General features: G+C 37.5%; 1 protein-coding gene across 5 annotated transcripts in view; it reads left to right on the top strand.

The window, feature by feature from the left end:
- The window catches only part of LOC133569305 (dipeptidyl aminopeptidase-like protein 6), a 468,141-nt gene that overhangs the window by 448,679 nt on the left and 3,554 nt on the right, over positions 1 to 15,908 (top strand). For all 5 annotated transcript variants that reach the window (XM_061921539.1, XM_061921536.1, XM_061921538.1 and 2 more), the window contains 4 exons: positions 3,081 to 3,180; positions 7,012 to 7,070; positions 7,142 to 7,214; positions 7,296 to 7,369. In XM_061921539.1, the coding sequence (XP_061777523.1) occupies positions 3,081 to 3,180; positions 7,012 to 7,070; positions 7,142 to 7,214; positions 7,296 to 7,369 (306 nt within the window). The remainder of the gene's footprint in view (positions 1 to 3,080; positions 3,181 to 7,011; positions 7,071 to 7,141; positions 7,215 to 7,295; positions 7,370 to 15,908) is intronic.

The following is a 15,908-nucleotide window of genomic DNA, read 5'->3' as shown; positions in this document are numbered from 1 at the left end:
TTTTTGTTTAAAATAACTACTGTTGTCTAGTGTTAATTTTGCTAACTAAAATAAAACCCTAACTAATCAAAACAAACACATGTTGACTGAAACAATGACACAATTAATTGAAAATGTAGTCAAAAAATAAAAGCGAGACAAAATCCAATCATACTTAATTTTGTCTTTCGGCAAATCAATCAATCAATTAATGTTTATTTATATAGCCCTAAATCACAAGTGTCTCAAAGGGCTGCACAAACCACAAAGACATCCTCGGTAGAGCCCACATAAGGGCAAGGAAAAACTCACACCCAGTGGGACGTCGGTGACAATGACAATGATGACTATGAGAAACCTTGGAGAGGACCGCATATGTGGGCAACACCGTCCCCCACCCCCAGGGGACCGAAAGCAATGGATGTTGAGCGGATCTAACATAATATTGTGAAAGTCCAATCCATAGTGGATCTAACATAACGGTGGGAGTCCAGTCCAAAATGGATCCAATATAGTAGCGAGAGTCCCATCCATAGTGGAGCCAGCAGGAAACCATCCCAAGCGGAGGCGGATCAGCAGCGCAGAGATGTCCCCAGTCGATACACAGGCGAGCGGTCCATCCTGGGTCCCGACTCTGGACGACCGGTCCATCCTGGGTCCCGACTCTGGACAAGTTAGAGATCCGTCCAATGATATTTGCATGTGGGTGAGGGGTGTGTGACCCCGCCTTCAGCCCAACAGCAGCTGAGATAGACTCCAGCACCCCCCGCGAAACCCGAAAGGGATAAGCGGTAGGAAATGGATGGATGGATGAGGGGTGTGGGATAAATCACAGAGGGGATCCAATCAGAATTACTGTCTTCATAAGCCACCGTGTTTTGACTTTTTACTGGGAAAACAAGACTGTATTTTACACACCTCAATTCAGTATGTCTTCTACACCTGCAAGAGAGAAAAGGGAAGACCTATGGACGCGCTACACCTTTGCTGCGGTTGACAACAAGACAAGTTCTAAACCGGGGGTCACCAACCTTTTTGAAACCAAGAGCTACTTCTTGGGTACTGATTAATACGAAGGGCTACCAGTTTGATACACACTTAAATAAATTGCCAGAAATAGCCAAATTGCTCAATTAACCTTTAATATATATATATATATATATATATATATATATATATATATATATATATATATATATATATATATATATAAAATGGGTATTTCTGTCTGTCATTCCGTCGTACATTTTTTTTCCTTTTAGGCAAGGTTTTTTGTAGAGAATGAATGATGAAACGGTTTAAAAGAGGAGAAAACAGGAAAAAAATGAAAATTAAATTTTGAAACATAGTTTATCTTCAATATTGACTCTTTAAAATTTCAAATTCAACCGAAAAAAAAGAAGAGAAAAACTAGCTAATTCAAATCTTTTTGAAAAAATTAAAATAATTTATAAAACATCATTAGTAATTTTTCCTGATTAAGGTTTATTTTGGAATTGTGATGACATGTTTTAAATAGGTTAAAATCCAATCTGCATTTTTTTACAATATATAACCAATTGGATCAAGCTATATTTCTAGCAAAGACAAATCATTATTTCTTCTAGATTTTCAACTTGACAACCCAAAATCGCAAATTTGTCATTTCTCAAGATAACATACAAAGAACAACAGCTATGTGAGATATATATATTTTTATATATATATATATATATATATATATATATATATATATATATAAGTTCTAGATTTACAAAACTGGTTGCTGAATTTTAAACGGGACAGTGGCCAAAACGTTAATTATTGCAAATGATACAGAATTCTTCATAAGTCATAGTCATATAGAATTCAACATTTGAATAAAGCTTGAATTCAGCTAAAATAAAAACACACGGTAAGGTTTAGTGTAAAATGTAATGATATTTTCATGGAGTGTAGATCTTGTTGTGAATTTTGTTTTTGAGATGATCTCCAATAACCTTCATAAAAGACAACTTCAAAGATCCTTTATACCGTATTTTTCGGAGTATAAGTCGCTCCGGAGTATAAGTCGCACCTGCCGAAAATGCATAATAAAGAAAGAAAATAAACGTATATAAGTTGCACTGGAGTATAAGTCGTATTTTGGGGGGAAATTTATTTGATAAAACCCAACACCAAGAATAAACATTTGAAAGGCAATTTAAAATAAATAAAGAATAGTGAACAACAGGCTGAATAAGTGTACCTTATATGACGCATAAATAACCAACTGAGAAGGTGCCTGGTATGTTAACGTAACATATTATGGTAAGAGTCATTCAAATAACTATAACATATAGAACATGCTATACGTTTACCAAACAATCTGTCACTCCTAATCGATAAATCCCATGAAATCTTATACGTCTAGTCTCTTACAAGAATGAGCTAAATAATATTATTTGATATTTTACGGTGGTTAAATCACCATAAAATGATTCCCGGGCGCAGCACCGCTGCTGCTCACTGCTCCCTTCACCTCCCAGGGGGTGATCAAGGGTGATGGGTCAAATGCAGAGAATAATTTTGTCACATCTAGTATGTGCGTGACAATCATTGGTACTTTAACTTTAATGTGTTAATAATTTCACACATAAGTCACTACTGAGTATAAGTCGCACCCCTGGCCAAACTATGACAAAAACTGCCACTTAGAGTCCGAAAAATACGGTACTTTATATTTTAGTCAACAAAATTTACAGTAATTTTTGTCAACTAAAACTAAGTCAATTTAGATGACTTACTGCGTGGGTTTGCTCCGGGTACTCCGGCTTCCTCCCACCTCCAAAGACTAGGACCTGGGGATAGGTTGATTGGCAACACTAAATTGGCCCTACTGTGTGAATGTTGTCTGTCTATCTGTGTGGGCCCTGCGATGAGATGGCGACTTGTCCAGGGTGTACACCACCTTGGAGTGCTGCAGGACTGCTGGAGATAGGCTCCAGCACTCCTCACCACCCCAAAAGGGCCAAGCGGTAGAAAATGAATGAATGGATGGATGGACTTACTCAAATACATTTTAGTCAAAAAACTAAATAAAAAAAACTGCTGTCAAAATTAACACTGCTGTTGTCCCTCAGGAATATGGAGGCTACATCACAAGCTTGTTGCTCAGCGACGACCTATCTCCTGCCAGATGCGGTGCCGTCCTCTCGCCAATCACCGACTTTGAACTGCACGGTTAGACTCATTTTCTATTTTGTCTAAAAAGTATTTAAACTCCCCCTCCACGACAACTGCACCACACTGAGAGCTGTAATAAAGCAATAACATGCTCCAGGACCTTTATTTTTATAGCTTCGGAGTTACTTGATTGAATGTTGTTGGTGCTATATTTGTAAGGGGGGGATGGGAGATGAGATTCACCTCGGTGTGACGTTGTAATATACAACCACAGCGACCGAGCCTCCCTCAGCTCATCTGGCGACAAAAATAAGAAATATAACAGAGTATAAAAGTAGAATTGTGTGCGTCAGCAGGGTGAGGAGGAGGAGGTGTCGGTGCACTGAATCAGGAAACTGTAAATTACGGGAAACTAGTAGTCACACGGTGTGACTGATGTCACAGGGCTTTTTATTTTTTTTATTTTTTTTTTGCCAGGAGGGGTGTCAGACACGGCAGTGAATAAATTGAGATTTGGAGAAAAAGATATGGAGTAACAGCTCTTACAATCTCGTTAAGTGCAAGAATCGACCGTTAGTATTAGCATTCTGCCTTTTAGGAAGGCAGAGTCCTTCCAGATTATTTACATCTAAGGCTGTGTAAAATGATTAGAGGTGACTCGAACTGAGCGGCGTGGCGCAGTGGTAGAGTGGCCTTGCGCAACCCGAGCGTCCCTGGTTCAATCCCCACCTAGTACCAACCTCGTCACGTCCGTTGTGTCCTGAGCAAGACACTTCACCTTTGCTCCTGATGGGTGCTGGTTAGCGCCTTGCATGGCAGCTCCCTCCATCAGTGTGTGGATGTGTGTGTGAATGGGTAAATGTGGAAGTAGTGTCAAAGTGCTTTGAGTACCTTGAAGGTAGAAAAGCACTATACAAGTACAACCCATTTATAACCCATTTAAGTTCAACAATTTCTTCTACAAAATAGGAGTATGTACAAACTACAGAAATACCAGCGCTGGAGAGAGAAAAGGGTGCAAATATACCTAATGTGTATACTAACATTTTAAAAGTTGCGTAGTTTCAAATAACATATCTGTCTAAACAATAGTAAAATGTAAGAAAAAAAGAGCAAAAAATATTAAAATTTTTAAATATTAATAATAATACACTAAGTCACTTACAACACAAAGTTTTGTCTTTAGATGTACATAAGTTTTTAGCCTTTTTTAGAAAATAAAATAAATATCAAAATAGCCCCTACATACTTGAGTTTTCAGTACGCGGCCCTGATGGAAAAAGTTTAGACAGCCCGGATTTAAAATATCAGCAGCGCTCAAAAAATATACTTAAAATATAAACAAAGTTTAATTAGTTAAATAATTTAATAATACTAACTTATTAATTCATTTGAAGATGATAAACACAGTTAAATGTTCAACTGAACAGTAATATTTTGATACAAGCCGAATTTTTGACACACTGGTTACTAGTTACACAGTCGTATAGTTAATAGTAATAAATGTAAGGGAAAGAGAAATAAAAATCGTCATCTAATGAGAAAAACATGAAATGTTCTAACTAATAATTAATAATATACTTATTCGCCTTATCACGTATACTACAAAATTGACACAATATCTGTTCTTAGCATTTTTTAGCATTCAATATGGCCCCTGCATACTTTATTTATTTATTTAATTTAAATTTATTTGAAAAAGGGACGGATACAGAAACATAGATATCTGAAACAGTTATCCAATGTATGCATCATAGTGTTTGTAGCCAAAGCTAATTTACAACACTTGTACCCAACAACAACAACAGATCTAACATCATTAAAATAGAAAAATAAAAAGAATGAGGCAAAGAGGAGTCGATAATAATAATTGTAATAATACAGACAAAGTGCAAACTAGATAAAAGCCAATAATAATAACACAAAGTGCAAACTGGATAAGAATCAATTAGTAAAAATTTGTAAAAACTAAACATGGAATACTTTGACTTTGGTGGAAAAAGTTTGGACGCCCTTGAACTAAAGTATCGATGTTATGATTTGAGAATCGATTTTTAGAGCACAGAAATCTGGTATTGACGGTAGCGATATTTCCGAATCGATGTGCGCATCACACATCAGTAGGTCAAAGCAATCTCTCGATCGGCTGCCCGTTTTCCAAGGCTTTTTGATGAATTGAATTTGAAACTTAACGTGTGCTCACTGTAGCACACTTAAATTTTTTTACAAGAATGCAGGCCAAATTCGAAGACAATCTTACTCAAACTTACTGCCAAAAGGAGGGAAAATATTCCTCGAACATTAGCATAGTATAAAGAGTCAAGGTAAGGAACTAGCTTGGCTATTATAGTACACAGATATGACTAGAGGTGGGGGAAATAATAGATTTTTGGATTCATCGCAATTCCGACATGGACGTTATAAAATTGATTAGTAAATGTAAGAAAAAATGGTAAATGGTTGTTCTTGTATAGTGCTTTTCTACCCCTTTTTAAGGAGCCCAATGCACTTTGACACTATTTCCACATTCACCCATTCACACACACATTCACACACTGATGACGGGAGCTGCCATGCAAGGCGCTAACCAGCACCCATCAGTAGCAAGGGTGAAGTGTCTTGCTCAAGGACACAACAGATGTGACTAGGATGGTAGAAGGTGGGGATTGAACCAAGTAACCCTCAGATTGCTGGCACAGCCACTCTCCCAATTTCGCCACGCCATCCCTGTTGATAATCGATTTATTTATTATAAACAATGTAATGCAGACCGTTTCTATAATTTGGCTGACTGCAGCGGTACCACCTCACCGAGAGATCCGACCAGCTCCTTTATCATAGGGCACTTATGTTCCAGTTTTGCACACATTTAATAACATAATAAATGTAATGGGAATTAATTTAACTGTTTATTAAACGTTGAAAGGGATAAACGTTTAGTTAGTTAAACAAAAATAAATTAAAAACTGCATCATTATACATAAATTAATGATGTGAAGTGATTTATATTCATATAGCGCTTTTTCTCTAGTGACTCAAAGCGCTTTACATAGTGAAACCCAATATCTAAGTTACATTTGAACCAGTGTGGGTGGCACTGGAAGCAGGTGGGTAAAGTGTTTGCCCAAGGACACAACGGCAGTGACTGGGATGGCGGAAGCAGGGATCGAACCTGCAACCCTCAAGTTGCTGGCACGGCCGCTCTACCAACCGAGCTATACTGCATAAATGCATAAATAATACATTTTTATTCAAATCGTACCTCCTAAATCGTAATGGAATCATCAGTCGTCCAAAGATTCCCACCTCTAGATATGACTATTTACTCCATAGCACACATACAAAAATATGTTTGGGGATGGGTTATGTGCTGCAAACAACTTTATGGGCAAACTTTTAGCAAATGCTAAGCGAACTAAAACAAATTAAGTTGAGAAGAAGCAATACTAAACATTAAATAGTTAATTAATATGATAACACACAGTCTAAACTCAAAAAAACTTAACGGCAGAAAAGAGGGGTTTTAAATTGCAATATTGCTATGAAAGCGTAAAACCAAGTTATCTACTGGTAATTATAAAAGGTTAGTCATCCAAACTAAATAGTAGGAAAACTATGGGAGAAAACTGACTTGTTTTTTTGGGCAATGTTTGGCTGTACGACAACTGAAATAACGCTGTATCAAAACTGGGGCAAAGTGTTGACTCAAAAACCAAATTATTCCAAAAGTGGTTCACCACTGCTTTAATTTAAAAAAAAGTGTAGCATCACTTTTTTCATGTGAAGGGAAACAAGCTTATTTGAAGTCCCTTGATGTTTCATGTATATTTTCACAAACATTTTGGTCAAAGAACATGCTAATTCAAACATGACTTATTTTTCTTTCAGCATCGGCTTTTTCAGAGCGTTATCTTGGAATGCCAAAGCCCGACCCGAGGGCATACACGGTAAATACCGCAAGAATATGCTGCAAAAAAGGCAAGCTGTGGCTTCCATGATCATGTATTTTTCTCCTCAGATGGCCAATTTAGCGCACCGGGCGGCTCAGTTTCTCGACAAGAAATTTCTCATCATCCATCCGACAGCAGACGGTAAGTAGATTGTGAGAGAGTATTGCCGCGTGATGTACGCTAGCTGATATATTTACACATTGTGTCGTCCTCCCCCTTTAGAAAAAGTCCATTTCCAGCATACGGCAAAACTGATTGCTCAGCTAATCCATGAAAAAGCCAACTACACTTTACAGGTATGTGGTGGTGTTACTTTCACTTTCCTTTCATTGTCCCCCCGGTGGCTTTGGGAGCGCTCCTACTGGGACGCCGGATGGAAGAGGATTAGCCCACACAATGACTCCTTTCCAACATAATGGGATTAGGAAACCTTCTCTTCAGGAACAGCCTCTAATCCAATTAAAACACATCTCATAGCTGGAATACCACTCAGTGGAGCACAGACCTCCGCCAAGGCGGAACAACTTCAAGTTTGATCAACACTTCTAGAGAGGGATGGGTACTGTTCACATTTGAACCAACAAGGTACCAATTTTGGGTACTTTGGTGTGTGTTAATAAATATGAATTGGGACGGCGTGGTGCAGTGGCCGTGCGCAACCCGAGGGTCCCTGGTTCAATCCCCAACTAGTGCCAACCTCGTCACGTCCGTTGTGTCCTTGAGCACACTTCACCCTTGCTCCTGATGGGTGCTGGTTAGCGCCTTGCATGGCAGCTCCCTCCATCAGTGTGTGAATGGGTGAATGTGGAAATAGTGTCAAAGCGCTTTGAGTACCTTGAAGGTAGAAAAGAGTTATACAAGTACAACCCATTTATCATTTAATATTTCTTTTTATTGCTACAGTTGAAAGTCCAAGACGATTGATGGCAGTAATGTATAGTTGATGGTGCGTTGCCTAGTCAGTTTATTCTTTGCTATCTAATCTTTTGTTGCGCCCTAAAAAGTAGTAATCCTGTAGGTATATTTATTACACACAAGCTGTTTGATTTTGAAGGTAAAGTTTTCATTAACAAATTCAGAGCTGTTGGAATCGCCATGTAAAATTGCCCAAGCTCATGAGTAGCATGTCAATAGGCAAGTTACTGTACAGTGGGGCAAAAAAGTATTTAGTCAGCCACGGATTGGGCAAGTTCTCCTACTTAAAATGATGGCAAAGGTCTGTAATTTTCATCATAGGTACACTTCAACTGTGAGAGACAGAATCCAGGAATTCACATTGTAAGAATTTTAAAGAATTTAATTGTAAATTATGGTAGAAAATAAGTATTTGGTCAACCATTCAAAGCTGTCTGTGATGGAAGGAGGTTTTGGCTCAAAATCTCACGATACATGGCCCCATTCATTAATTCCTTAACACGGATCAATCGTCCTGTCCCCTTAGCAGAAAAACAGCCCCAAAGCATGATGTTTCCACCCCCATGTTTCACAGTGGGTATGGTGTTCTTGGGATGCAAATCAGTATTCTTTTTCCTCCAAACACGATGAGTTGAGTTTATACCAAAATGGATACATGGATAATACAGCAGAGGATTGGGAGAATGTCATGTGGTCAGATGAAACCAAAATAGAACTTACTGGTATGAACTCAACTCGTCGTGTTTGGAGGAAGAAGAATACAGAGTTGCATCCCAAAACCTCCTTCCGTCAGGGAGAGCTTTGAATGGTTGACCAAATACTTATTTTCCACCATAATTTACAAATAAAGTCTTTAAAATTCCTACAATGTGAAATCCTGGATTTTTTTTTCACATTCTGTCTCTCACAGTTGAAGTGTACCTATGATGAAAATTACAGACCTCTGTCATCATTTTAAGTGGGAGAACTTGCACAATCCGTGGCTGACTAAATACTTTTTTGCCCCACTGTATATTACCATCAAGATAGGACATTTTTGGAAAAGTGGAGCCTTACTTTTTTACGTTGTAGCATTGTTTCAGTAAATTGCTTCGTTGGCATTGAAATATTACCTGGAAGTAATGTGGCTAAGTATATTATACCATGAATTGATTAACGTGGACCCCGACTTAAACAAGTTGAAAAACTTATTTGGGTGTTACCATTTAGTGTTTAATTGCACGGAATATGTACTGAATTGTGCAATCTACAAATAAAAGTCTCAATCAATCAAGTCTGCTCTCAGTGCTGCTGGAGTATTCACCTTGTGTCAAAGTGTGAAAAGCCAGCTGAGTCAACAACCAGGCGTGATGTCACGCGCAACCCAAGTACCATAAAATGGCACAGTTGGATTTTACTTAAAACTGGCGGGATTCGGTCTGTGCCAAAAAAGTACCCGGAGTTAGTATCTATTTCTACCTCCAGGATCAATGTGCTTTTTCTCAATAGGATACATTAATTATTGCCAATAATCATTAGTGACACAAGTATTTATTTACAAAAAAAATACCATTCCTTACCAAAGCTGTGTCTTTCTCTTCAAACCAGATATTCTGCTGCCTGAAATTGAGCACAAATAGGCTGCATGATAAAGATACTCTTTTCCCTGCCAAATGTCCTGAAAAAAACTGAAACCCAATAAACAAAAAGTGCCTTGTTGCTTGTCTGAAGTTGAAACATTTTAAATGTTTTGTAATTATAGATCAGACACTAACTTGCAATATTATGTCACAACATTTTGCCAATTACATAAGTATAACAAAACAAGTAAACTGTGCAATAATCAATGTATCGTAAAATAACTAATTAACAATAAATAGCTACATAACTTAACTGCAATACTTCAAAATAGAAAAATCTACTTTTCCAGTTTATTTGCCCAATTAGGATTTTCTTTTTAATTTAAATTAAGCATTGTATTAAAAAGTAAAACATATTATGTCAGCTAACAATACTGATATCTAGTGTTGATAATGCAGAGCTAGGAGCTAGAGCAATATAACATTTATGTACACTGCATTACATTGCCTAGCATATTAAATATTGCTTAAATCTCAAAATTAGTATGTGACTGAGTAATATTGATGTTTAATAATCAATATATACTGTAAATAATGATAGTGAATCCCAATAATTATATGGCTGTAGATTTCTTTAATTCCTTTTGTATCCAACTGATTTTACTTGGATAGAAACGTTTGTATATTGAAGAAAATTTCTCAATAAGAAACAAAACACATTTTATCAATAAATTCCCCCAAAATACACCAACATTTTTTTTGTTTCTACAAACTTGAAATATATGGTGTCACATTAGTGCCAAAAATCCAAGCGCATAAAAACTGTTATCGCGCGCTGATTTTCCACTTCGCGACACCTTTTTGCGTGCGCGAGGTGTCTTTGTGCACGCGCGCGGTGCCTATGTGCGCGCGCGCCGTCTTTGTTTTGGCACTTTGTGGGCGGATATTCTTACACGGCCCCTTCTTTCTGATTGGTCAGGCGAAAATAGCTGAGGGCCAATCAGAAGTGTAGCAGGGCGGGTCGTCGTCAATATGTATCAAGATGATACAGCTCCTGTCGACAAACTAATTCTAAAAAGTCCAAATTTAGTGGAGTTGTGGAAAATGCCAATTGAATTTTATCTAAAAGTCTTTGAAGAAGGTAATGTCTCATATGTTGAGAGAACATCACATAGTTAATGACGTGTCAAGATCAATATCTCTATTTTCATACACATACAACAAGTCCACACATGTCAGTCAATGATGGAAATTATATTTTCAAATATGTTTTCTTTCTTCACTTGTCCGTTTTAAAAATATTTTTATTTAATATTTGTACATGTAAATATTGAATGTATGCCACAAAGTGGGACTATTAATTTTCTCCTTTCGATTTGTTATAAATGTCAGAGTATTGTATGTATGTGTATATCTAAATAGTAGATGTGCCATTGACATCAATAAAATGATGGAGACCAGCTGTCCAAGATAAGATGGCCGCTACGCTGGAGAAACATTTATTCATATCTTTGATGAAAGGTCCATGGCAGTTCCCTGGGATTAAAAAGAAAGGAAACCATATTTTCATGGGGCTATCATGGCTGAACAAGTAAGTCTTACACTATTATCTCTCAGATTTAATTTGCCTAATGTATGGAGCTAGCTTTTTTTGTTGTTTTTTTAAATATATATTTTTAACTCTGCCATCTATAATAATCTGGGCTGATATCTAATTTTCCGTAGTTTGAGTTGTTTGCAGAAACGTAAATACTTTTTATAGTAAAATTAAAACCATATTCATTAGATGAATAAAATGCGCTGACAGTTCATTGCTCCTATAAAATTCACTTCAATTAATTGTAGTGATAAACCGTCATTCATTATTCTACTAAAATAGTAATTGCAATCATAACATCAACAATTAGGCCCATATGCTAATCATGTGGTCCTGATATGAAGTACGCATAGATAAGTGGGTTCGGGTACACTCTGGTGTAAACTTAAAGTAGATAGAGGAAATAGTCCCACATTGTGGCATACATTCAATATTTACATATACAAATATTAAATAAATAAAAATATTTTTTAAAACAGACAAGTGAGGAAAGAAAACTCATTTGAAAATATAATTTGCATCATTGACTGACATCTGTGGACTGGTTGTATGAAAAAATATTGATCTTAAAACTTCATTAACTATGTGATGTTCTCTCAACAGATGAGACATTACCTTCTTCAAAGACTTTTACACAAAATTCAATTGGCATTTTCCACAACTCCACTAAATTTGGACTTTTTAGAATTAGTTTGTCGACAGGAGCTGTATCATCTTGACACATATTGACGATGACCCGCCCTGCTATACTCCTGATTGGCCATCAGCTATTTTCGCCTGACCAATCAAACAGAGGGGTCTTGTAAGAATAACCGCCCACAAAGTGCCAAAACGAAGACGGCGCGCGCACATAGGCACCGCACGCACGCAACAAGGCACCGCGCGCGCACACAAAGACACCTCGCGCATGCAAAAAGGCGCCGCGCGAGCGCACAAAGGCACCACACGCGCGCAAAAGGGTGTCGCGCGCGCACGAAGTGGAGAATCAGCGCTTGACAACAGTGTTTATGCGCTTGGATTTTTGGCACTAATGTGACGCCATAGAAATACTTATTTGGTTGGGGATTAAAAGAATAATAAATTATTCACAACGCCATTTTACTTCTGTCACACCAAATTGTGTTCCCCCAATGCAAAGTGTTAGCGGAGACGGGCACGACCAGGCTGGCAATTATTAATGTAGTCCAAATTCACCAACCTTGTTATGCATGGTCAGAAATTACTGCTTAATAAACCACATTATGCGAGTACATCATAGTACGAGTAGAGGGGGTGGATACATTTTCTAGCAGGCTAAAGAATGTAATAATAATCATCCCCCATACACAGTACAGTACAGGCCAAAAGATTGGACTTCTCCTCATTCCTCATTTGTTTTCTTAATTTTCAATGACTATTAACATTGTGGCGACTTGTCCAGGGTGTACCCTGCCTTCCGCCCGATTGTAGCTGAGATGGGCGCCAGCGCCCCCCGCGACCCCGAAAGGGAATAAGCGGTAGAAAATGGATGGATGGATGGATATTAACATTGTAGATTTTCACTGAAGGCATCAAAACTATGAATGAACACATGTGAAATGATGTACTTACCAAAAAAGTAAAAAATAAAACATGTTTATTTCTTCAAAATAGCCACCCTTTGCTCTGATTACTGCTTTGCACACTCTTGGCATTCTCTCGTTGAGCTTCAAGAAGTAGTCACCTGAAATGGTTTTAACTTCACAGGTGTGTTTGAAGCTCATCGAGAGAATGCCAAGAGTGTGCAAAGCAGTAATCAGAGCAAAGGGTGGCTATTTTGAAGAAACTAGAATATAAAACATGTTTTCAGTTATTTCACCTTTTTTTGTTAAGTACATAACTCCGCGTGTTCGTTCATAGGTGTGATGCCTTCAGTGACAATCTACAATGTAAATAGTCATAAAAATAAAGAAAACGCATTGACTGAGAAGGTGTGTCCACACTTTTGGCCTGTACTGTGTATATAACATGTTGTGATTGAATGTCCTGTATTTTCATTGGTCTTCGTTGAGACGTTTAAAATCTCTGCTAAAATGTGAAATCTAGTAGTACCCAAAGCAGTCTGATCACCATATGAAAAACTTGGGAAACCAGTATTACAAAAGGTTGAAATATAGAATAATATTGGTTGATTGGCAACAGTAAATTTCCCCTAGTGTGTAAAATGTGACAGTGAATGTTGTCTATCTGTGTTGGCCCTGTGATGAGGTGGGCGACTTGTCCAGGGTGTACACTGCCTTCCGCCCGATTGCAGCTGTGATGGGCCTCAGCACCCCCCGCGCCCTCAAAAGGGACAAGCGGTAGTAAATGGATGGAAAATTGTTTGTGGGTAGAAATGTTATCAAACTCCTTTGATTTTCAAAGCATTATCATACATTTTGCTTATTTAGTACGCTGGCTAAAATGATTTAAACACGAAGTACAGCTCACAACACATCTTAGCTGTGAAAAGGCATTTCTAATTTACACAACACTGCCTTGTTTGGGTTTTCTACAGCTATGAAAGGTGCGTTTTCTTAAGTTGAATCTTTTTCTGCAATGTCAGCCATCTTTCCTTGATCTTCCGACGCAAATTAACGTATTTACGATATCAGTGACTGCTATTATTCATGTAAATAACAGCAGAAGCTTGCACAATTAGCGCATTTTGACAAATATTTTATAGGAATAAAGACTAAAAAACTCATCAGACTTGGACATATGACGATGATACTGTGCTGCAAGCAATATCAATATTATATGTCTAGCGCTGGGGTGATGACCTAAACGCATCTATTTACGTAACTTGCAAGTCATGGGGATACATGAAGAAAATAAAGAGGCCTCTGTAGAAAACAAGCCTTTTTTGAGAGGATAAGTTAATAGAAAAAAAAAAACCAGAAGATCACCGTGCTCAGTAAACTGTGCAAATTAGAAATGAGTTTTCACAGCTGCATTGCACGAGCACTTAAAAAGGCGATGTCGTGCCAAATGTTTTTCCTCCGACAGCAACGCAAGCGAGCATGCATTCTGAAGGGTGAAGCGGCACTTCTGTGTTCATATCAGTTTAGCCTGTTATTAAAGAAAAGTGTTACAATCACACTTTGCCTGTCAAATATGTCTGATGATGTCACGCCCAAGTTAGTAGTATTCATGTGGCAATCAGCCTGCTTATTGTTGGGTTCTACTTCCAGATTTAGCATTTTACAGTCTCAGCAAAGACAAATGAAGATGAATAAGTATTAATTTGAACATTTTGTAAGTGATTAAACATTATTTCAGTCTCTGGCAGCTGGGGAAACACTTCCTAGATTGATTATGTTCATTACGTCTTCTTTGAATAAAGATGAAAGACTATTGTGTGTGTACCAATCATTTTATGGTAAATGGGTTATACTTGTGTAGCGCTTTTTTTTTACCTTCAAGGTACTCACTATTTCCACATTCACACACTGATTGGCGGGCGCTGCCATGAAAGGCCCTAACCACGACCCATCAAGAGCAAGGGCGAAGTGTCTTGCTCAAGGACACAACGGACGTGACTAGGTTGGTAGAAGGTGGGGATCGAACCAGGAACCCTCAGGTTGCTGGCACGGCCACTCTATCAACCGCGCCACGGTTTTCCCCCCTTATTTTATGAGTGAGTAAGATAACTCTACCTGCTGAATTTTAATTGTAATTATTGCTATTATATTAAAATAATATATTTGAAAAAAAAAAAAAAGATTTTTAGGTAACATGCATGCAAATTCCACAGCTTGTGACAATGAAACAAATGAGTGGAAAAAGAAAAAAAGAGTATGTCTACACAATTAACTAAAAAAAAACATTGACAGTATATAAATTACTAGTTTACACAGGCCAAATAAAAATATGCTTTGTTGTACTAACCTCATCCAGCCATTTGGTGCCAGGCAGCACATCCATTGATCGCTGTACTTATTCACTTAGCAAAGCGGGGCAGCTGCAAATGAACACAGTTTAGTTAGATGTTGTTTTTTTGACTCTGGTGTATATAAAACGTTGACCCATTATGTTTGTTTGATATACAGTACTGTATAGAGGTGGGGGAAGTAATCCATAGTTAGATGCATTGCAATTATAAAATCAATTAGTAAACATCAATCGATTTATTTGTTGTAAATAAAGTAATGCAGAGAAACAAAAAATTGGCTGACCAGAGCGAGGCACCTCACCAAGAGATCCGACCAGCTCTTTTATTTTAAGGCACTTATGTTCCAGTTTTGCACACATTTCTATTAATGTAACTGTTATTACAAATGCACTGTTTTTAAAAGTTGCAAGTGAAAACGCTTATTTAGTGCAACTAAAAGAAATGTTAAACCATCAATAATTGATTTTTAATCAAATCGCGAGTTCCCAAAAGATTCCCACCTTCAGTACTGTATATTGTGCACAAACTTTTACTAAAATATGGACTGCTGTCGAAGCTGGAACTCAATTGTGTTAACGTTGTTTCTTTTTGAGAAATTTACTTCAATGTACAAACGTTTCTATTTACAAACCCTGTTCAAGTACTAAATAAGTTCATAAAATTATGTTCCACTGTATATTTAATGATCTGTGATACATATTTGGTCAAATTTTAAACTTGTGCATGAGTAAAGTGTCAGAACAAGCATGTGCGGGTTGTTTCTATAAAAAGAAACATCAAGTGGCCAGGCGTGCACATTAAAAATACAGTACAGGCCAAAAGTTTGGACAAAACTTCCCCTCATTCGATGCGTCTTCTTTATTTTCATGGCT

The sequence above is a fragment of the Nerophis ophidion genome, linkage group LG15 (genome assembly GCF_033978795.1).
Source record: "Nerophis ophidion isolate RoL-2023_Sa linkage group LG15, RoL_Noph_v1.0, whole genome shotgun sequence".
Lineage (NCBI taxonomy): Eukaryota > Metazoa > Chordata > Actinopteri > Syngnathiformes > Syngnathidae > Nerophis > Nerophis ophidion.
Note: the sequence above shows the minus strand (reverse complement) of the source record. Positions and strands in the feature narration are given on the sequence as shown.